The 23,339-nt window shown below is 39.1% G+C and overlaps 1 protein-coding gene across 2 annotated transcripts; it reads left to right on the top strand.

Moving 5' to 3' along the window:
• The first annotated feature begins 370 nt into the window (after positions 1-370).
• Positions 371-23,019, top strand: ppm1aa (protein phosphatase, Mg2+/Mn2+ dependent, 1Aa). 2 transcript variants are annotated; one of them, XM_015970047.3, is made up of 6 exons: positions 371-596; positions 2,790-3,643; positions 3,731-3,848; positions 5,768-5,879; positions 6,028-6,085; positions 22,522-23,019. In XM_015970047.3, the coding sequence occupies exons 2-6, from the start codon at positions 2,807-2,809 to the stop codon at positions 22,555-22,557; spliced, it is 1,161 nt and encodes a 386-aa protein (XP_015825533.1). In that variant the 5' UTR covers positions 371-596; positions 2,790-2,806; the 3' UTR covers positions 22,558-23,019. The 2 variants fall into 2 exon arrangements, with proteins under 2 accessions (XP_015825533.1, XP_015825534.1); XM_015970048.3 differs by lacking the exon at positions 22,522-23,019 and adding an exon at positions 14,119-14,603.
• Positions 23,020-23,339: the final 320 nt, after the last annotated feature.

Here is a 23,339-nt window from a genome sequence, read left to right as displayed (position 1 = left end):
ATTTTCATATCTACATTTTAGACTACAATTAAATTAAAAATTCTGTTCCAGGTAGTACAGTTTAGCAAATACCTAGATGGGTAAGAAGTAATTAGTGACTGAAGTGTGGTTCAAAAACATGTTACAACGGTCTGCCACAGCCCGCGCAGCCACAGCTCTTCAGCAATGATGTCATGTTTTCGAATATACGCAGCCAGTAACATCCGGGTCTCGCCTCTGTGGCTCCTCAGAAGCTAACATTAGCTGTCAAGCTGTCAAGTGGAGAGCCTGGGGTAGACATTACTGCATCCCCCTGGCTTTGCTGCTCAAAGCTTCGCCTCTCCCCCCTAAAAAGAGAAGAAATTAGAGTATTCTTTTGCTCGGCTATGATAATGTAATGCATAACGGGAGGACGAAACGAGGGACCTCCGCATTCACCCAATTTGTATGCACTGAGTCTTGAGTGACGACCGCTCATTGCTAGCCAACAGGCTAGCCAGCTTAGCTTAGCCACCGCAAAGCCGTGTTTCGTCGTTGTTCACTTTCTGCTGTGAACCACGGACCCTCGGTACCTTTCGCATAATTGTGTATCAGTCAACTGGTGTATTGGATATTGGGTAAGTGGAATGTTTATGTGGTTAACCAGAAATTGCTGGAAACAGCTGGGCAGTTAGCTGTCTTCGCTAAATTAGCGTATCAACAGAATTAGGAAGGCCGACTTGCTAACCTCAACATAACAGCAATGAAAGCCTGTCAAAGTTAGCAGTAAGAGACAAGGGTCAAAGCCCGCAAAGAAGCAAGGCTATTTCGATATATATTAAATTAAAATCTAGTTTTAGCTCAATCCAAGCCCTCTCCTCTTATCCAGCAGCCTAAGTGGTCCTGACTGAGCATGTCCATGATGCCCACTAATTCATTACAACGCTAGTATTCGAAAGATCTTATGTTTTGTAACGGTTATCGGGAAACTGATCAGTCAGGTATATGTCTCACATTAAACCGAGAAGGTATTTACATGCTGTTTAGAATAGCGAAGGTCAGATGTTTTGGTGTTACATCATACATAAATGTGCGTTGGATGTTAAACTTGCCCTATACACTTTGGTTACTTGCACGTTTGACTATTAGATAATCACCAGTGACGTTCCTAATAAGTAGCCATAATGTGCCCACAGGTCTACTATTTTTAGACTGGTGCAGGGGCCTGAACTCAGCCCCGAGATACTAATCTTGTGCCACAAATTAATGGAAGGTGTGCAGTCTGTTTCAACTCAACTGATGCATGAGAGGTGTTTGTCAGTTCACATGTTTTTGCTATTTTTGGTACATGTTCACTTATTTCAATTTTATTGCCAGATGTAGATCTGTTATGTCTGACTTGGTGATTCACATTGTTTCCAGTTCTAGTTTTCTTTACAAACATAAAGTAACATCCTACATGTTTAAATTCTATATATCTTCTTGTTGTTGTTGTATTTTTTTTTTTTTGCTGAAAACAACCTCTTTTACACGAGTAGGTTATGTTACACCAGCTTTACACTAGCTGTGTGTGCTTTGCATGTAAATTGCTGAACTGCTGTGTCCTTTGAGTAATATGTAAGCATTAGATGTGGCTGGTTTTGCTTTGGCCATGCTTTCTTTGTAAATCCAGCTTCACCTCAGCACCACACCAAAACTATGGTGTGTGTATTTTTACTGAACTGCAAACATTGCAGCTGTATGTTTGTATTTGCACCACTGTTGTCTTCTATAGGTACTGCCAGTACAGTGGTTATTACATTATATTTATACACATATTTTAGTTTGACAGTCTTTTGTTGGTGTATTTTATAAGAATGTGAAAATTAAAAGAAATTGGAATCTGCTAACTTGAGCATACTAATGGGATGTTTGGCTTTGTAAGATCCCTTTGTCTTGCTAAAATAATTGTGTGGGTGCGTGTGTTAGTATGGGGACATGCTAAAAGTATAGGACTATTTACGATAGATTGTTCCAGGGCTTTGAATGACAACAAATTTGTCCTTTAATTGGTCACAAAAATGTTTACTTAGTCACTATTTGCACCAATACTGTACCGGCAGAAACCCCTTCTTTCCACTGGATGTGAAAGCGTTGCAAGATGGCCGAGGAATTTACTACACGGCGAATAGATGTCGTCATTGGGAACAAGTTCCTTTCCACTAACAGCCAAGTGTGACGTTTTGGACGTATCCCAGAAGCGAAGCAACGCAATCATTTTGCTTCAAGACTTTTTCATGAGCTATGCTTATAAAACACATCAAATTCCTCACTTTGGATTTGGCTAGACAGGAAGTAGTCGATCATGAAATCAGTGTAAAACATCAGGAAACCTTCAAAATAAAAGCCACATGCTGTACATCATTTCCTGTGAAACTTCTGTAGCTGATGTAAATAGAACTTTTTTTCTCCTTGCTTTTTATTGTGTGGACTTCTGAAGTCACGTGTAGTGGTGCAATTCTCTCTCGATTTTGTGACAATGGGAACGGGATCAGCTGTGTGGAGTTTTTCTCTCCCGTTTCGCGTCAGAATTGATCCCGGTTGGAAGGGAGCCCACGGGTAAAGCGCCATTATTACGATTTGTGCCGTTTTCACATCCAGTGGAGAGAAGGGGTAAGACGCACATGCAACAGTATGTCATTTTAGTTCTGAAAGATAAAGTACATTATACAGCTCAGTGTTGATATTTTGGTGGTTGATCATGCTAAAATATAACATTTATACCAATAGAGTCTGATGACCTCATTAAACATGCATTCTTTAATCAACACAAGTTCTATTTTGTGTTACAGGTTTATAAAGGGACACAATGGGGGCATTTCTGGACAAACCAAAGATGGAAAAATATAATTCCCATGGGGAGGGCAACAACCTAAGGTATGGGCTGAGCAGCATGCAGGGTTGGAGGGTTGAGATGGAGGATGCACACACAGCAGTAGTTGGTCTTCCTCACGGTCTCGACCCTTGGTCGTTCTTTGCTGTTTATGATGGGCATGCTGGCTCTCAGGTGGCCAAGTACTGCTGTGAGCACCTTCTGGAACACATCACTAGCAACTCAGACTTCCAGAGTGCTCTACAGGAGGAAAACAGCGTCGATAGCGTGAGGAATGGGATTCGCACTGGATTCTTGCAGTTTGATGAACACATGCGAAGCGTGTCAGAGAAGAAGCATGGTGTCGACCGCAGTGGCTCAACTGCAGTAGGGGTGATGATTTCTCCGAATTATATCTACTTCATCAATTGTGGTGACTCACGGGGTCTCCTCAGCAGAGGGGGAGCTGTGCACTTCTTCACACAGGATCACAAACCCAACAATCCACTTGAAAAGGAAAGAATCCAGAATGCCGGCGGCTCAGTCATGATCCAGCGAGTTAACGGCTCTCTAGCTGTGTCTAGAGCTCTAGGAGACTTTGACTACAAGTGTGTGCTTGGCAAAGGCCCAACAGAGCAGCTTGTTTCTCCAGAACCTGAAGTGTACGCAATAGAAAGATCTGACGAGCAAGATGAATTCATTATACTAGCTTGTGATGGTATCTGGGACGTCATGGCCAATGAGGAACTCTGTGACTTTGTGCGGTCAAGGCTAGAGGTTACAGATGATCTTGAAAAAGTCAGCAATGAAATTGTTGACACCTGCTTGTACAAGGTATGGTATTTCCACAAGACCTGCTCATATCTGTACCAACTCCTGTGGTTGAGTTGCTTAATTGGTTGATTTCTTTTTTCTCCATAGGGAAGCCGTGACAATATGAGTGTTGTGTTAATCTGCTTTCCTGGAGCCCCAAAGGTATCTCCAGAGGCAGTGCAACAGGAGGCGGAGCTGGACAAATATCTTGAGGCCAGAGTAGAAGGTAGGAGATGAAGAAATGCTTTTTTTGTTTCTTGTGCAGAACATTTTTATTTTAACTTTTAAGCAGGTAGGAAAAGCAAGTTTAGATAGGTATATATGTTTAAGTGCTGCTTATCAGAGGCAAATCTGTTCAGATTTTCTTGTTTTTAAAACCATGTGACATTTTAAAGCAGCTTTCTATAAACGGGTTTATTCAATATAAATGTTTAGTCATGACAGAAAATGTGAAAGGTTACATCACGTAAGTGAAAGAGGACTTCATATTCATTTTTGCTCCAAGATCGCCAAAATTTGGAAATCTGTGGCAAACCATGTGGTCTGAATATTCATGTCCAGCACAAAATGCATGTTGTAGATTTACCACTGTTCAGGACAGACCATGTTGCACAAAATTAATATAAAGCTGAGCACTCCCATTAAATATGTTTGCACATTTCTTTGTTAAACTCGGGTAATTTGTATATTCATAAACTGAGAACTAGTCCACACGTAGCCGGGTTTTTTTTTTAAAACAAATATCCGCCCCTCCAAAAACTTGCATCCACACCACCTCGTTTAAAAAAAACTCTGTCTACACGTACCCAGATAAATACGTTGTTAAGGACATGCCAGACCTGTAGGTGGCAGTACTTCCCCGTTCTTAACCTCGTCCTTCGTCTGTGGTCTTCCGCAAGAAGCAGTAATTCCGCTTGCAAAAACAAACAAGCAAAAAGCGCTTGGACAATTGATAAAGCGAGCACAGCTCTGAGGGCATCCATGCTGTCGGCTAGTGTAAACACAGGTCGCACACGTGATGTCAGCATTTTTTTGTCGCGGAAAGTGACGTTGCAGACCTTAAAACTCCGGTTTTGTCTGTCCACACGCAGACACCCAAAACGGTGAAAATGCAGATCTTCACTTTGGCCGGAGTTTTTAAAAAGATCCGTTTTCGTGTGAAAAAACTCAGTTTTCATGTGGATGACAGGCCAAAACGTAGAAAAATATCTACGTTTTGGCAGATCCCCGGCTACGTGTGGACAGAGCCTGAAAGTGTGATTGTGTCCATGGGCCAAAATAAAGGAATTTAAACCCTGAAGCCATTCCAAGTCATAAATGGATCATCTTTGTTTTGTCTTTGTCTATTTGTATTGTTTAGAGTATTTTAATGTCCTAACTGTTACATCATCAGTTTGGGGCCAATAAAACATTTTTGGGTGTTTTTTATGCTTTTATTAGTTATTCATATGTTTTTTTGTTTCATTGCCCTGCTGGGAAATGATCAAACCACGACCCTGAAACCAAAGTTCAAGTTGAATATTTGAGTTGTCATTGTATCCTAAGGCTGTTTGACCAAACCTTTGGTAAACAAAAGGACTTCAGTCTCATCTTTAAGGTTAGAAATGGTGGTAATGCATCTCTGGATGTCAAACCTAAAAAGATCTTCAGGTCCACTAAATTCTGTCTGATCAAGATGAGATCATTCCCAGGTATGTCCATGCATTTTTCAACAAGTCAGTGCAAAACCACAGTTTCAACATGGTACAAAGAAAATGGGTAAGGAAAAAAGAGAGCCAGATTCCTTGACTAACCTGACTGCAGCCCTGACCTGTCTCCAACATGTGGAAAATGTATGAAGAAAGGCGACAACAACCCTGTACCACTGCACACTTTTAATATTTGATTGCAGGAAGAAATCACAACTCGGATGCTTGCTTCTTATCCTAAATGCTCGAATGCACTTTAGTTGTGAGAGGGAATGGCAACATTACAAAGTGGTAAAAGTTTTACCAGCCCAGCAATTTTTGATGTGTGACGTGTGCAATTAAATTTATGTATACATAAATACATGTAGCAAGATTTAAATAGAAGAATCCAGGGAAACACATTTCAAGCATTTATTTTTATAAATTTACCATTTGTTTTTTTTTTCCTCATTCGCAGAGATACTCAAAAAACAAGGAGGTCCGGTTGCCCCAGATTTGGTTCATGTTATGCGGACGTTAGCTTCTGAGAGTATCCCCAATCTTCCTCCTGGAGGAGAACTGGCGAGCAAGTAAGTGGCCCTTGTACTTGTGCTGAGTCACTTTTTTTTAAGACGTGTGATTATTTTTATTTCTCCAATTATTGCTTTTAAAATCACAACCATTGATGTAATTTTCTTTAGCACTATAATTTATTTCTACTTTTGTTCTTGTGCTCAGACGAAGTGTTATTGAGGCATTCTACAACAAACTTAACCCATACCGAAGTGATGACACTGTAAGTATCTGGCTGTTTCTTTGGGTTGTTTTTGGTCTGCTTTATTTGTAGAATGCATGGTTTTGATGTGTGACAAGCAACGAAAATACTTTGCATGTGTATGAATTCAAAAAGCCAAATAAAACTATTGGGGGTAATGCAGAATCATTTATGATTTTAATCCTGAGGTCGGCAACAAAAATGTTCAGTTGCTTACTTTTCTAGTTTTAGTTAAATAGCTCACATTTCTTTATTATTTTGATAATGTTATCAATTTAATATCACCTGACTTAATATTTACTCCTTATTTAAACTTTCTATATAAAATTTAAAGTGTCTAAGTGAAACTTTCAATTGCTTAAGAAACTAACACGATAACTGGTAAATGGGCCCGTATTTGATAAAACACCTTGTCGGGTTCTACAGCCCTCCAAGGTTTTTTACAACATACCAGCCAATCACATTTCACTCGGTACCCTTTGTTTTTTCCTAACTTAGTTATAAAGAGTAAAAACTGTCATCCAGTATCAGTTATTACTATCCGTTATTGTTTTCTGTCTTCATGGTTAAGTATAGCAAAGAATAATTGCATAGAAATGAAAATATTGTTACCACCAGTATTTTTACCAAACGTAAGCAAATAAGAATTGGTCTAAGTTCTGAGTCTTCCACTGCTAACTAGCGCTCAAGCAATGGCTTCCCAAGCCATAGGCTATAGGGTCTTGATGGGAATCCTTTTAACCCCATGTGATGGACCATAGACACTAATGGCTAGAAGTGGTTTCCTTCATTTTGACACATCCTAATTTTTATTTGGTAATTCAGAAAGTAATGCCTGAAGGCAAATACAACTACGTAAGTGTACCTGTGGAGGTACAGAGTAGCTAAGCAAAAGAAAAGTTTGTTTAAAAAATAAAATAAAATCAACGGATCATAGCCTTATGATAATCTATTTGTACAGTTTATTGTGCAACAGTCTTCTTTTATTCTTGGACATCTGCTTCTTTCTAGTGAAGCAGACTTTGCTCATGAAGTTTAGTCTCTGTGGGTGTAACCTGAGTTACACGACACCTCTGATAATGCCAACGGCTTTATTTTTATTGGCCAAGTTCCATTACTGTTAGTTTAATCTTTTCAAACCACACTTTTTAGATCTTTATGAACAAAGTTGGTGGTGGATTGTGTGAAACAAAATCTCTCTTTGGTCAGTGAAGCTACTGGACAAACATGGCAGTGCAACATAATGCAGAGAGCTTCGTTCCTATTCCTGCTTCCATACGAAAACAATGGACAATCATGCAAACATGGCTGTTCATTCTGAAAGCCAGTCGACATTTTGACTTGCAAGAGAAGGGAAAACACAGGTATGTAGGGAGCTTAAGTAATGCCTATCTACTTCTGCACCATGGGTCCTCCCACTGCCAAACAAAAGATTGGGAGTCTATGAGTGGATTTGTAATTTTCTGATCTTGTTTGCTATGTTGCATGGATTTAAGATCCTTGAATTTTAAAGACACATTTTGATGCCAAGAAAGCACTTTGTTTCGAACGACCGCAAAAATGTATTTTAGATTCTGTGTGAAAACATGCAGGATGGGGAGGACTGGGACAGAACACCCCTTATCTAAGTTTATTTGGCTGCTGGCTTTGACCTGTGACCATGGTACAACTTCCACATCTGGAAGATTTCTGCATGGTATCATGGGACCTGCAGGGTTCCAATTCTAAATAATTCTTAAACAATTGTAGGAGAGATTGCCTTTGTCTTCTTGAATTGAATTTAAGCTTGTGTTAATATTTACAAATGAGAATAGAGGGCATTAGTATACTTTACAAGAGTTGCAGTATTTTATTCATTTTTTGTAAATTTGACTCAACTGTTGCAATAGCAACAATTTAGCTCTGCAAGTTGGTCTAGCCATCCTCCATTATAGCCTCAGAAGGTCTACCATTAACCTGATCTGTCCAGCCAATAGAGTGCACTTATGTTTGTTGGGTGGACTTGCCACCAGAGCCGTGATGAAGAAAATCTCCAAAGATGACATGGGCTGAAAAACGGCGCTCGTTTGAAAAGGCTTTGGCATCAACTTTTGACTGACATCTGTAGCGATGAATACATCGTGGTTAGTTGCGCAGATTGGTACTAGCACTGTCCAATTGCATGTGGAGACGCTTTGAAAGACAACTATAGATTCTGCCCCATGACTGGATAGATTCAATGGCTCGTGGCTAGACTATATATTTACATATATACTGGAGAATGGTTTGCCAGGCTGCTAACACAATAGGGCAGAACAATTTTGGAAAATAATCTAATTGTGATTTTTTTTTCTTCCATATTACAATTGCAATTTAATTCACGGTTATTTTCTCAAGGGGCTTTTCTCATTTTTCAACTAACGAAAGCAAAAAAAAAAAAAAAAAAAAAAAAAGCTAACCAAAACTCAGTGGAGTTGCAGTCTCTTTACAGTTTTCTAGCTTTACTAAAATATCTGTCTGTACTTGTTTGATTAATGGCAGTTTTTACTTTTCATTAGACTCCAAATGCAATAATTTGGCTCGTTCCTAATTCATATTTTGTAAGAATGTAATCAGCGATATTAGCATTAGCATCCCTATGGATTTTTCATTGTATATTAGCATATTAACCACTCGCTGCCAGTCAAATCGCAGCCTTAGCGATTAGAAAATCTCCTTTTGTCACATCGCAATTTAATTGCATATGCAATTAATCGTTCAGCCCTACAACACAGCCCACATGGCATAAAACTGTCACAAGCTGTATGAATAATTGTATCAAAAACATCCATGAATAGTTAATGTATCAGAAAACTTCAACATAATTTAATGCATTTGTTGTTTTGAAACCGCTTAATAAACATTGATTTTTGTAAAATATTTGGACAAAAATAGCTGTTATAGTTTTGGTTATCGTGCCCTCTTGCTCATACTCATTGTGGATAATTTAAAGAATTTAATTCCCCTTAAGAAGTATACTATTGTTTATTTATAGTTATCAATTGTCCCATTTTGTTAGTCATACTTGATGGTTATAAAATAATTATCTGTACCTCAACCTTGTTTTGTATTTTAAGGATTTTTTTAGTGACCGCTGAAACTAATTAGCTCTTTTGTGTTTCTTGCCCTGAATATTATCGCTACACTCCAACTTGTTAGTCCTGTCTGGTTCTGCTTAAGTTGAAAACATCTTTGGAGTCCTTTGGGGCGTGTTTTGAAAACTTTTTGATCATACCTGCTCTGTCTTGCTGAATTTTTTGTAGTGTAGAATTCGTGTCTGAGACGTGCCCAACTTTTTAACGATTTGTTGAAAGTGACAGAAACGGCAAGCTTGTGATTGGTTAGGGAGCCACTTTCATTAACCCTTTGGGCTTCATTCGTTAAAGTTAAGCAGCAAGATTCATGCCATAATTATCAGTAAATATCATCACGCTCTAACAACAAACTGTAGAATCTTGGTTACAAGACCATGCAAACCTTTTTTACGTGTCCCAAACATTCAATTAAATTCAAATTCAAAAATACTTTATTAATCCCAGAGGGAAATTGATTGCTGTAGTAGCTCAGAATAATAATAATGATCAAGTCATCAAAGAGTTATTGTATATTACAATGGCTGTTGGCAGGAAGGATCTCCAGTAGCGGTCAGTGTTGCAGCCAAACTGAAGAAGCCTCTGACTGAAGACACTCTTCCGTTGTCGGACAGTCTTGTGAAGAGAATGCTCAGGGTTGTCCATAATTTTCTTGATTGTCTGGAGAATCCTTCTTTGCATTATCTCCTCCAGTGGTTCCACAGTCATCCCCAGAACAGAACCAGCCTTTGTTATTAGGCTATTGAGCCTTTTCAGGTCCCTGCTTCTGATGCTACTACCCCAACAGACGATGGCTGAAGAGATTACACTCTCAACAACAGACTTGTAGAAGATCTGCAGCATCTTGCTACAGACACTGAAGGACCTAAGCGTCCTCAAGAAGTGCAGTCTGCTGTGTCCCTTCTTGTAAATGGCTTCGCTGTTCTTTCTCCAGTCCAGTCTGTTGTCCAGGTGAACTCCAAGGTATTTGTATTCCTCAACCACCTCCACTTCTTGTCCCATGATGGAAACGGTGTTTGACTCCACCCTGTTTCTTCTTAATTCTAAAATCATCTCCTTTGTTTTGTTCACATTCAAGGTCAGATGATTGTTTCCACACCATGCCACAAAGCGCTCCACCAGCTCTCTGTACTCAGCTTCCTGTCCATCTCTGATACACCCGACAACTGCAGAGTCATCTTAGTATTTCTGTAGATGACTGGTATCTGATTTATACTGGAAGTCTGAGGTGTACAGGGTGAAAAGGAATGGTGTGAGTACAGTCCCCTGTGGTGCTCCAATGTTATTGATCGCCTGGTTTGATGTGCAGTTCTTCAGTCTCACAACTGAAAAATAAATAAAAATCAAAAATCTCTCTTCATGCAGCACCACAGTGTGTGCGTTTTTGCCACATTTCTGTCTAATGCTGCTAAAAATTACATTGTACACACATTTTATCCACTAATTTGGAAGCTAATGTCTTGATGATTCCAACAATGTGTCTCGGATAACTCTGCACCTGAGTTTCACGGAGATGGAAGCCAGAGAGCAACAAAACAAATCTTTATTTTAATTTTTAGCAGATCTAAAAAAAATCTTTATTACTTTTTGATGTTTCATGTTGAAATTTTCATTTTATTCAGTCGTTCTTATTGTTTACTACTAGGGGTGCGCCGATCTATTGGCCCCGATCTGTTATTTTTCCTGATTGGTGATCGGCCAAAAACTGCAATCGGTGCGCACCTAATTAATGTTAAAGCAAATCATTGCTATAGAATAACTATTTGGGACAAGTGTGTCAAAACTGGTACAAAAGTTTTGTTTTCAAAATTAGACAAATGAAAGTCTAAGGCTCCACTGAGTGTGACTTCTTGTCTTCTGCACATGCGGGTCGCTTTGGGGCCGTGAAGCGTTCACACTGGAGAGTTTGATGTCGCATTTCAGTCATAGTGTGAACAGCCACACAAAAAAATGTATTTACTCAAAAAATCGGAATTGAGCATCAAAGCCTTCAGTGTGAACGTAGCCTAAGTCTCCTCCCCATTTGGTCGGCTCATGGGTCATCGTAAGAACAAAAAAATTAATGCCAGTCAGTGGGGCCAAAAGAGCTATTTTCTAACTTGCTTTGCCTTACGCTCTGAATTACGCATATGTTGTACTTCAGTTCTATTGAAAAGTAATGTGTGTTTCCACCACGCCTGTCACATACTTTGAGATGTATGTAAAACTTCGTAATTACCATGACTACAAATCAGACGTTGGCACGTCTCATATATGACATCATCACAGAATCTCTTCTTCCACTGCGTAGTTGCTATTTACCACATGGCAAGATTTATGGTGGTTCTTTCCTCCTGTAAGAAGGATTCATGGTTTTCTAAACTTAGAACCAATTTCCTTTGCTCATCTCCGTGTCTGGCTCGATGACGTCAATGTGGTGATGCGCCTTTGTAGTCCTGGATGTATTTTCACTCAAAACCTAAAATAACTTTTACCCCCATTCAAAAATAGACACTTATTTGGCATCAAATGTGTCTTTAAAATTCATGGACATCATTTGTGAAATCTGTGGCACATAAGAAACAGGATTGAAAAATAGCTTTTATAGCACCATTGACTTGAATTCTTTTTTTTTTATTCTTCTGAGGACCCGTGGTCTGGAAGTAGGTGGGCATGACTTGGGCTCCTTATTTCTTTACATTGTCCACAAAGATGGCTAAAAATTTGGAAAAGAGAAGGTCCTTCATAGGAGAGTTATAGTTGCAGTAGAACAACGGACACACTTTTGTGAATAAAGATCTACATCATGAAAGCATAGTTTTTTTTTGTTTTTTTTTTTGTACTGTTTATTTTATTTTTTTCATAAAAACTCTTTATATATACACTCACTGGCCACTTTATTGGGTGCATCTGTCCAACTGGTCCTTAATGCACTTACTAATCAACTAACTCAAATAACCACTCATTTCAACCAAGGTATGCGGAAAAGTATCTCTGAACACACAACAGCTAAGAACAGGAAACTGAGGCTATAATTTGCACAGACTCAAAAATTGGACAATAAAAAAATGGAAAAATGTTGCCTGGTCTGAAGAGTCTCGATTTCTGCTGCAACATTCGGATGGCAGGGTCAGAATTTGGCATCAACAACATGAAAGCATAGATCCATCCTACCATGTATAAACTCTTCAGGTTGGTGATGGTGGTGTAATGTGTAGGGGGCGTTTTCTTGGCACACTTTGGGCCCCTTAGTAATAATTGATAATTGTTGCAATGCTACAGCCTACCTGAGTATTGTTGCTGACCATGTCCACCCCTTTAGGACCACAGTGTACCCATCTTTTGATGGCTACTCCCAGCAGGATAATGCGCCATGTCATGAAGCTCGAGTCATCTCAGACTGGTTTCTTGAACATGACAATGAGTTCACTGTACTCAAATGGCTCCACATCTGAATCCAATAGAGCACCTTTGAGATGTGGTGGAACGGGAGAGTTGCATCATGGATGTGCAGTCGAGAAATCTGCAGCTACTGCTATCATGTCAATATGGACAAAAGTCTCTGAGGATTGTTTCTAGTACTTTCTTGAATCTATGAAGGATTAAAGCAGTTCTGAAGACAAAAGGGGGTCCAACCCGGTACTAGCAAGATTTACCCATTAAAGTGGCCAATAAGTGTATTTAGCTTAAATATTTTTTTTATTTTGCATATATTTATAATTTATTTTCAATACATCTGTTTTATTTGGATTCAACATTCAGTTATGTCAATGTTATTGATGTAGTAAATATATGAATATTTAGGTGTAAAATTTCAAATTGTCCCAAAAATGATTGCAAAAAATGTTGCATTTGATTGTTTTGAATCAATTTAGTCTTTCGGGAAACATAACCTGGCAGGGAATTGCTTTCCAATGCTCCCTAGGTGATGGAGAAGTCTGAAGGGAAAACCTCTCCGTCAATGCGTGTGCGCGACTCCGTAAGTGTAGATCAGCCTTAAGAGATGTAGCTATTGGCTCGTAACAAGTCAGATATATATTCATCTGTGAGGAATAAAACATGAACACAAATGCGGTACAAAAAGCATGACGGGTATAATCCGGAACACAGTTTTTAGTGGCTGTAAGTTAATCCAGCAAAATGTTTCCTGTAACGTCTGTTTGGTGTTACATAGTATATTCCTATGGGAAATGATCATCTCTGAACCAGGACTAGTCACAGCTAAAAAAAAGATCCTTTGACTTCACCCCTCACCCACATGTGTGCTTAACAACAAAGAGAAGACAATCATTGAGAAGAAGCTGTACCCTATAAGGCAATGTGTGGACAATTGTTCTGAGCAACCCAATCACGGTGATGCAATTTAAGTACAGAAAGAGACCTAGATGGAAACCTCTCATGCTGTTTTTATGTTGCCCCTCAGGGTATCTGCTGCTAAACAAATCTCTCCAGGCATCTGCCTCACACAAAACACAGTAAAGCGTTCATCTGAAGACAGTGGTGTCTAACCTGAAATATTATTTCTAAAGACAACAAAAGTCTTTAGTTTGTTTACTAAAAAGAATGGATAAATTCTAAAATAAAATCAGAGGAAACACTTTTCTTTTTTGTTTTTCATAATTTGCTAAATGATTCAGCGGTCTAACTAAATAGAACACACACATTTGTCTAAATTGTTTTTGTACTTGATGTTATGTATGAATCTTATTGTGCATTCGGAAGTGTTTGTCTCGTGACTTTTTTTGCATCTGGTCGATTTGATTAAACGGTGTGTGATAATTTTCATAATTTTGTAGATTATCAACTGCTAGCACTAGATTACACATTTCTGGGGAGAGGGGTGGGATTCTTATCCCATGTCCGATTGTGTCAGACAACCTGAAACCTGTGCAGTTCTTGATGGGGATCCAGTGGGTTTGAAGCCACAGTCTGAAGGGTTTTTCCTTCCTCTTCTTTCTTATCAAGGACTCTGCATCCACAGACGACATGTGGTAACACAACCTCCTACCACTAACACAGCATAGAGTTTACAAACCACCATCCTCTCAAGACCCACAGCAGCTCAGCTCAGCAGTCTGTCTCTCCGTCTCTCTGAGCTTTTGGTTTCTAAGAAGGGAATTCATGGGAGGAGGAGCAGGAGGAGGAGGAGTTGCATGCACACAAACCTGGAATAGTGCAGCACCGGTCCACTCTGGAGTTCAGGATCCCCACTGTCTTGTCTCCCCTTTTTGTTCACCCTCCTTAAAGTCCTCTCTAAAGTAAAGCAAGTGAGTCTACAAGGTTTGTTTTTGTTAAATAATCCGCTTGAATATTATAGTTTTTTTTGTTGCTGTAATTAATTTGATTCACATCTCCTTGTGTGTTTGTATATTTTTGTTTTTGTGAAGTGCAATTGTCCTGTACAAACAGCCTGTATTTAATGCAGCTTGATTTTAAGTAAAAAAAAAAAACATTAAAAAATAAGAAAGAAATGAGAAAAAAAATAACTTTTATGCACTATCTGCCTTTTCCTGCTCTTCTGGAATTCAAACAAATGTTTATTCAGTGAATATTACCGCTTGTCCTCCAGGCACAATGTCTCCGCGCTTTAACCATTTTAACACTTTGTGGTTTAGTTTCCCTCTCCCAGTTAGTCTATGCTCTTTTCAGAAACGGGTAAATTGTATAGTTGACAGCACAGTAAGCTCTCTACATCAAAGCATAAATCCACATTTCCCTCCACACCTGATTGTTTTTAACTATTTTACTTTGCATGTGATTCTCTGAACATGCGATGGCAGTTTGACCGGATGAGGTAGAAAGTCTTGTTCTTGTTTTATGTTGAGACCCCTTTAAGCATGGTTGTGCAAATATAATTATGTGCATCTGTTTTTGTGTGCGTGCGCACGCACACACGCACACACACACACACACACACACACACACACACACACACACACACACACTAGTGGAAAGGCAGATCCAGGTGGTTCAAACTGGGTTTAAAAGAACCCCCTCCCCTCTCTCCTTTCACCACCTTAACAAAGGTTTTCACTGCTTCTAACCCAAAACGGCTTTAAATGATGGTAAACCCAGATGCTGTTACTGTGATGGAACCTTACATTAATCTGAGTTGGCACATAGAGTTGAATTAACCAGTGGTGTACAGTGGTTTGCAGCTGTTGACCAATTTCCTCATAAATTGTATCATATTTTAAACAAATTAGATTTCCTTTTTTTATGTACAGCTAGACCTCTGTAGGTGCCATATGATCTTTTTTCAACAAAAAAATCTGCATTTTCAGCTTTATTACAGTCTTAAGCCATTTTGTGTTCTAAGATCCATTTGTAAATGGTACAAATATACAGTTTAAGTTCCTACTCATCATGTTTTCTTTTAATCACTGAATATTTTAACAGAATTGACTAACTTTGTAGACACTATTGGCTCTTAGGCCATTTTTTCAAGACGATCGTCTCGATCCGGACATTTAGACCAAGAGTAAACCTGCATTCTCCTGGTTGCGTCGGACCTTTTGATTCTCTTTAGGGTTGTGTCTACTAATCTCCCCCCGCCACATCATTCTCCACAGCACAGGTTTGCTGCTATAGTGTGATTTGTGGGTTAACTTTGATACTATTCCTCCTGAAAACCTGATCACTTACTAAATCTGTATTTAACATACAATTCTTGAATAGGACATGTTTTTTCTCCCTTTATTCTGGTTTACTTTCCTGCCCATCTTGTATTGTTATGGGAACTTGTGTATGTAAATAATTCTGACCCTTTTAAAAAAAAATTTTTTTTTTGAGGAATAAATAAGTTTGTTTGAGTTTTATTTTACTTTATTTTTGGTTTTGCCGCGACACAACGCGATTCTAGTTTGATTTTTAATGTTGGGTGTTAGCCCATCTTTAATGTAAAACCATAATGTACTAAATTTATGATCCTTATCAAAAGACAATCCTAGCTGGTTGGTGGCTTGTTTAAAACTAAAGGAGAGACTACCTTTCTTTAATCTTAAAGCTGCTTTCTGGTGTGCTTGGATGGCAAAATGCCAAAGACCCTTTTTGTTTGAGGAAATAAACACTTTATCCCACCATTTAAAAGAAAAATTGTAATATCTATATATTCAGATTTTGTTGATCTGTGTTTAAAGGTGCTCTGTGGTGTTTTTGCTTTTAGTTTTGGTTAAAAAAACATTTTTGAAGCTCCTGAGCACAAAGATAAACTTGCAGGACAAGTGCTTTATCAGGAAACTTACTGCAGGGGGCGCTAATGTGAATATCAACAAGTTGTAGCAGGTCAGTGTGGCAGAGGAGGGTTGAAGTACTATTAGATGTGAAACAAGGTGAAAAAGGAGAATGGTGGCATTTGGAAACGTTGCATTTGTTTAGTAAAAGTTTGGCCTTTTTGTCTAAGAACTGTTGAATGTATATTTTCTTTTCAGCCGGGACTCCATAGAGTACCTTTAACCGGTCGTCCAACAAAACCTAAAAGATTTTCTGAAGTAATATGTGGCTAACCCCCCCCCCCCCCCCACCCCCATTAGAGAAACTAAATAAATTAATAATCAGACTTCTTAACGGTGATGTACTCACACCATGTATTTGCCATCTCTGAGCAGAAGTGCTGGTTTATTTTCTTTGGTATTAAGTAGCTTTTTATGTTGCCATGCAAAGCTCGTATTTAGGTGCACTAGATGTCTCCTATCTAATGGTTGTCAGAAATTAGCTCCTTGGTGTAAACCTGGTAGGTATTAATGACTGAAAGCGACATTTCAGACTCCACCTTTGAAACCGAAATTAACGTGTTTTTTTTAATGTTGGGTGACATCCAAAAATTATACCCATAGAGTACATTTTTGGTCATTTTAAAGATGTGCTGGTTAGTTGCCCCTATCCCTAAAAGACTCTTTTACAAAATAACAGAAATGAGCTTTTTATTGTGCAAAAATGACCTCATAGGAATTATTGTAAACATTACCTACATTATTTGGGGTTTTTTGCAACTAATTGAAATTTTTAAATATCCTTCGTTTATATGAACATCCTCATACTCCTGTTTAAAAATGAACAAAGAAAAATTCCAAGCATTTCTTCATGAACTTAATATACCTCATATTCTCCATAGAAAAGTGTTTGTCTTTTTTTAAGCAGTCAATTTATTTCAAGAGTATAAACTTGTGCTCATGTAGTGTTAAATTGTGCTGAAGCTAATAAAAAGTTAAGGAAGCTACTGCAAATGACAGTTTGTTTTGTTATGTAGGAACACTATCAGCTTGATCCCAAAAGCTGCCTAATGAAACCCCTCCAGTGGTGTTTTTACTCGTTTCTCTACATATGAGGCACTCTCTTGGCTCTCATCGTTTGAAAGGAGAATTCAGGGTTTTAGAAACAGGAATTGTGTGAGGGAAAAAAACACCAATCAGCCACAACTTTAAAGCCGCTCGCTTGATTTTTATACTAGAGTCTGACTCTGGCAGAGCATCCTGTGCTGTTTTGAGATTGAGTCTCTTTTTCATGAATCCCAACCGTACCCTGAGCAGTTGAGGGCCATTGTTGTGCAGCAGGAAGTGCCGTCTTCTGTGGAAGGTGTATGTGGTCTGCAGTGGTGCTTATGGGCATAGACGTGAAAACGTAGATGCCCCATTGGGCGCCGGAGAGTGTAACAGCATCACCGCCATAATGGGTGGGTTTCTCACTCTTCAAACCCAACTGAAGTCAGCACAGTGAGGAACTATGCCTATTTGTTGGACAGCCTACGATTGCAACAACCGGCGTACCATTGAAAACAGCTCACGTTGGATTGCTGTTGACTTTTCTAGCCTACCAGTTGGGATTAAAATTTATTTTATTTTTTTAAATAATTTTTAATTATCATGCCATACCACATGTCTGGTTTTGTTAAAAAAAAAGCTAATTTAAATATATGTTTTAGTTGGGTAAACGTCTCCCTCAGTAGAAATAAGTGCACTGGGGGCGAATGGGAACCCATCCAAGATGGCGGCCCGCTGCTACGCCAGCTCCAATAGGCAGCGCCAGTCCACTATATGATATCTGCACATGGGTCCCAGACTCGCATCCACATGAAAATCAGAACCTGAGTTTTCCCAAAAACATGCTGCAAGATGATTAATAATAATCATGTTAGTGGATTTATTGTCGTAGCTGACTGTTGTGACAATTGTCATGTGCACTGATCATCTGTCTAATCAGCTTCTTTTCAAATTATTGTAGAAAAAATATAATAAAAAAGCTATTAACAGAATTACCTTTGGTTGCCTGGATTGCATCATGTATATTCTTGTATGGAGGACTACTTAGCAGACGTAAGAGATTTTAAATGCTTGCGCCCTCATTGTACACATCGATGTACCTCAGTTGTGGCGTTAACTGTGTGACCCTTAGCAGTGGTGGTTATTCATCCCCTTGCAGGGTGACCTGAGCCTCACTTTGCTGATCTTTTTCAGCTCATAAATAAGCTCACCGATTTGCCTTACCCAATCTCGTGTTGCCCCCTAATGCCCCTGCCCAACAAAGCGCACCCCCGCAGGTGGAGATCAGTTTTTATTTTATTTTATTTTTTTATGGTACTTAAACTATCAACAGTGATTTTTGTCCTGGCTGTCACAAGGTTCCCCTCCTCCCCATGTCACTGTATCCAATCCTGGTTTTAACAGCTTGTTTAATTTCCACTGCAAATGATGTCATACGTTTCAGCAAATGCAAGTGTTTTAACATGGTAACCTTGTAAGCATTCAAGATGTGCATACATACATCAATGTTCCTGCTCTATTTATGATTACATACAAGAATAGCTTTAGAGTGCAGTAGTTAAGTATTGTCAATGTTGATTCAAATGCTTCTCAGAGGCCGCTGTGAGTGACTTTACAAAGTTCAATAACTGTATATTTTGTATTATGTTCTAGCTCCAAAGGAATGGCAGAAAAAATGTAAAAAAAAAGAAAAAAAAGCTTTGTTCCCTGAACTAAATTGTATTATTTGCGTTGTCGATTGAACAAATTGCATTCCTTGCTTGTGAATAGATGCATTTTTCTCCCTGCTTCTAAAATTTTCTCATTCTGTCCTTTTTTTTCTTTCTTTTTTTAGCCATTGAAGTTTGAATAAAATTTCTAGTTTGCAGAATGTATTACTAAATAAATGGGTTGTCATCTTGTACCCTTGATTTCATCACTTTTTATCTGCCTTTTGTCCATTTGAAACTTTCTTTGACTGCGACAGGTAAAGTGGTCTTGCAAACAAAGCAGCATTATTCTCCTGCAGCTTCAGAAAGGATGAATGGCCGATCAGAAAGAGGACACAGAGATTCAGTGTTTTAGAACATCTGCTGGAAAATGAACAAGCTTTTCACAACAAAAAGCTGGAAAAAAAAAAGAAAATTTTGTTATATCTTACATCTTGCTAAATGGCCTAGTGGGTTTTTATTTTTTTTTATCCATCACCCGCTACATTTATGATATGCATAGTCATTTTCAGGTGTTGGTACTTCAGTTTAATTGGTAAGCTATTATCGTTGGACTATTTTTAGCCCCCTGTGATCCTTTCGTCTGAGCATCAGAGCCATGTTTGTCTCCTTGTCTTTGCCCATTTGTGTGTGGACATGTAAGGGAGCTCAGGAAGGGTCATGGCGGTCAACGGCCACTGGGATTAAGGACCGAGGCACGGATTACTCTAAATGTCATCGTAATGTCACGAGCCGTGGCAGAAGGTCAAACGTTCAAATGGTGCTCAGTGGTGAGCGATTAATAGATCGCGTACAGTTGAAATGGTGATGAACTGTGTTCAAAATGTGGACTTTTTTTCCTTCGGACTTTGATTTGAAACCTACTTTTATTTTGGCAGGGTTAGGTAATTTCTATCTTTCTTGCATGCTCCAGGTTGGTCTCTAGCAAGCGTCTGAGTCAATAAAAAGATGAATGCTGCCAGAGGGGGGCAGTGTTAATAGTTACGGGTGATTATAAACGCCACCAGAAGCACTCAATGAAGCAGGTATTTCTCTAAAGTTAATTGTTAAAAGAAAACAGAAAACTGCTTATTGAGTGAAATCGAATAACAATTTATTATTTTAACAAACAAATCAAAATGTGGCTTAAACTAAATGTTAGCTTTATTTTAAAGCCAGATTTTCTGGCTCCACTAACTCTGGGAACAAACTTCCCCCTCATTTTTGCATTCTGTTTTATTTAGAAACTCGGAGAAGACTAGCTTGTTTTTAAAGTCTTTGCATTTTTCTGCACATGAAAACCGAACTAAATGCAGCTCATTAGATCCTGGGCCACCTGTGCACCCATAATGAGTCAGGCTGCCCACATAAAAAACGGCTGCTTCAGCAGAGGTCGTCGTCAAATGGAGCCAGCTCGTCATCTGCCTGCCATTGTTGAACGCATGTCATGCTCTGCTACTCATGGCGGAAAAGCCCATCTGAGCTTGACTAATGCAGACGCAGCAGTAAGAGGTGGGGGCGCGCCGCCTACCTTTGGTGGATGTTCTCGACACTGAGGTCACTGAGCTCCACATTTGTTAATGTCAGAGTGCAGCAGGAGCCAGGCTTTTACTTTTTAATAATTAGGGTAAATTAAAGAAGATGCACTGTAAAAAAATTACGAGCAAGGCACAAAAATGTAAGAAAATAGAATTGTCTCTGTGATGTTTTGTGTATGTTTTGAAATCCAGGTCAAGTCCAGCATTTCCCATTGAAAGCTGCTGCTTCTCCCCTGCCCACCATGATTTGCTTCTCCGTTTCCTCGATCTCTGAGTGCTCTTGTTGCCCGAGGTCAGTCTGTCACAGAGAACACAAGCTTTTCTCACTTTTCTCACGCAGCGATTCAATGATTGGTGTGTACAAACAATCATATCAAGCAGGGATGACATGTACTCACCTCTCTTCCCGCCTCCTCCTACAGACGTGGAACATGTCCCTGTTCTGTTTGCTACAAACTCTCACGCTGGTTGGGAGCGAGTGCCCCCCCTCCCCCCCCCCCGGTCCTCTGCATGAGATGGGTTACACAAGCTGCTGCCCTGGGAATCCCGGTCCAGCTCATTATCCTGCACCCCTGAGACACAGCTCATTGTAAATTAGGGCATGAAATGATGCAGGCTCGTTAGAGAGCCACAGATTCGCTCATTAGCATCAGCACCTTTGCTTGTTAGAGCCTGTATCAGCATTTACTCACACCACCACGCTGCACCATGTCATTCCTCTGCACTGACTGGAAGATTTAGGATTAATGTCAGTTCTAGCCAGCGGGTCAGTGCTGGTGAGGTTCAGATATGGGACTGATTGATCAGCTGTGGCGGGAAGCTGTGGAAGTTGTTGACAGATGCCCAACACTACCCCCTCCATATTTAATTGTGAGAAGGAAGAAAAAAACAGGCTCAGAATAACTTTTTGTCTGGCAAGTGGCTGGCTTGCTGTTTGCCTCAGCCTCAGGGATTCAAAATGTAATTAGAAACTAGTAAATCGTAATCGGGGCACCTGTTTTGGTTTGATGGCCATTTTTACTTTGTGTTTTCATACTCGATGGATCACAAACATTTAAGAGGTAGAAATGTAATAATGATCATTCAATACAGAAAGTAAGAAGGTTTTAGGGCTGTAAACACCCAGCTCTTAACACGCATCTGGTGAAAGTTGCACAAGAAAAAACAGCAGTGACTATGAAGAATGGCTTAGTCAACATTTTATTTAAGCCTGCAGGGACACACATTTGTTCTGGTGAGTTACACGACATGTTTTTAGTTGTGAGAAATTTTCAAGGTTAAAATTTACAACTGGTGTTACTGAAAACTAGTTTTTAGCCAATGAAGAACTGAGTTAAAAAAAAACCAGAATAAACCCTCCAACTGACAGAATCCGTTTGTGTGCTTGGATTTCAAGTTTTTTTAATTTATTTTTTGTCAGTATGATCTAAAAATTAAAATAATTGAAATGACATAAATGTTTATGACGTGTGTTAGCTCAAGTGAGGCCAGGTTCACAAAATGACCCCAGCTTCGTCCTTTTTGATAGATTTCTCATCTTAATGACAAGAAAGGGGTGCAAATGAATCTGTTTTTTAACCTTTGTTGCTTTAATTTGCTCATTCTTATGCACACTTTTCTTCAGATAGCTCATGTCAAAATATTAAATGTGCATGGTAACTCGTTTGAGCGGTGAGAGAGGGAAATGTTGTTGCTGACTGTTTCTGGCTCTTTAGTAATTATTTACAGATTCTAACATCACAAGGTTATAAAAAAATGGACTGCCTGCTTTTTGACTTCTCAAAGCATGCAGGTGGTGACTGATGGAGTCTTTTTGCATGCCCTCACTCCACTCCATCTCTATATTCCTTTCACCTCATCTTCATCCTGCTCTTCTTCCCTCAGGACCCAGTCATCCTCTTCTTCCGTGGTTTCAGCTAAAACAAGAACTAATCGCAGGATGTCAAGCACAAAACGTATTTTTCCAAAAATCTACTGGATGAGCCTCACGTCCACATCTGAATTTATGCAAATTTGGTTCGCACATTTAGAAGATCCTCCTTTTGCCAACTTTCCTGACAATTTTACAAGTTTGCAAGAGTTTACATAGAAATATGAAATGATTACGAGAGTTTAAGCAAAGAGGAGCTGCCAGATAAACAGACAAATGCAGCTTTATATAATACATGTTAAAAACATTCATAAGATGGGCTCTGAAAGTTCCTGGCTATTATAAACATGGTTTTCTTCAGGCAAAAATTAAAATATTACCCCCACATTAATTTATTTATTTACCCTGATAAACCATAAGAACATCAGGCTTGTCTGCAAAGCGGAGGTGAGATGTAGAAGTGACATGTGCGTCCAGTAGTAAGTGATGTGGGTCATCGTGGTAATCGTGGAGACGAACTCTGCAGTCGCTTAAGTTAGACTTAAGTGATAAAATGTAAATATTTTTAGCACTTTGGGCCACACGGGTGCAAATTTTCTGTATGTAGCTTTTTGCACTTTCATTCTTCCGGAACCACCTGTTACTCAGATTTATCTGTGTGTTAATTTCACCTGCGTTGGCTGCTTAAAGCTTTATGTATTCATTAAGATGTTTTTATAGTTAGTTTTACCCCTTTAGCCTGAGGCCAGATTTTTTCATTTGAAGAAAAAAAAAGCTTTCGGCTTTAAATCGTTTGTCACAAGCAAACCTGTCTCATTTTAAGGGCTTGTTG

The sequence above is a fragment of the Nothobranchius furzeri genome, chromosome 18 (assembly GCF_043380555.1).
Source record: "Nothobranchius furzeri strain GRZ-AD chromosome 18, NfurGRZ-RIMD1, whole genome shotgun sequence".
Taxonomy (NCBI): Eukaryota; Metazoa; Chordata; class Actinopteri; order Cyprinodontiformes; family Nothobranchiidae; genus Nothobranchius; species Nothobranchius furzeri.
Note: the sequence above shows the minus strand (reverse complement) of the source record. Positions and strands in the feature narration are given on the sequence as shown.

Coding starts and splice junctions, on each gene's coding strand:
- ppm1aa (XM_015970047.3), top strand. CDS start 2,807: ATGGGGGCATTTCTGGACAAACCAAAGATGGAAAAATATAATTCCCAT. Junction 3,644..3,730: donor TTGACACCTGCTTGTACAAG/GTATGGTATTTC, acceptor TTTTCTCCATAG/GGAAGCCGTGACAATATGAG. Junction 6,086..22,521: donor CATACCGAAGTGATGACACT/GTAAGTATCTGG, acceptor TTCTTCCCTCAG/GACCCAGTCATCCTCTTCTT.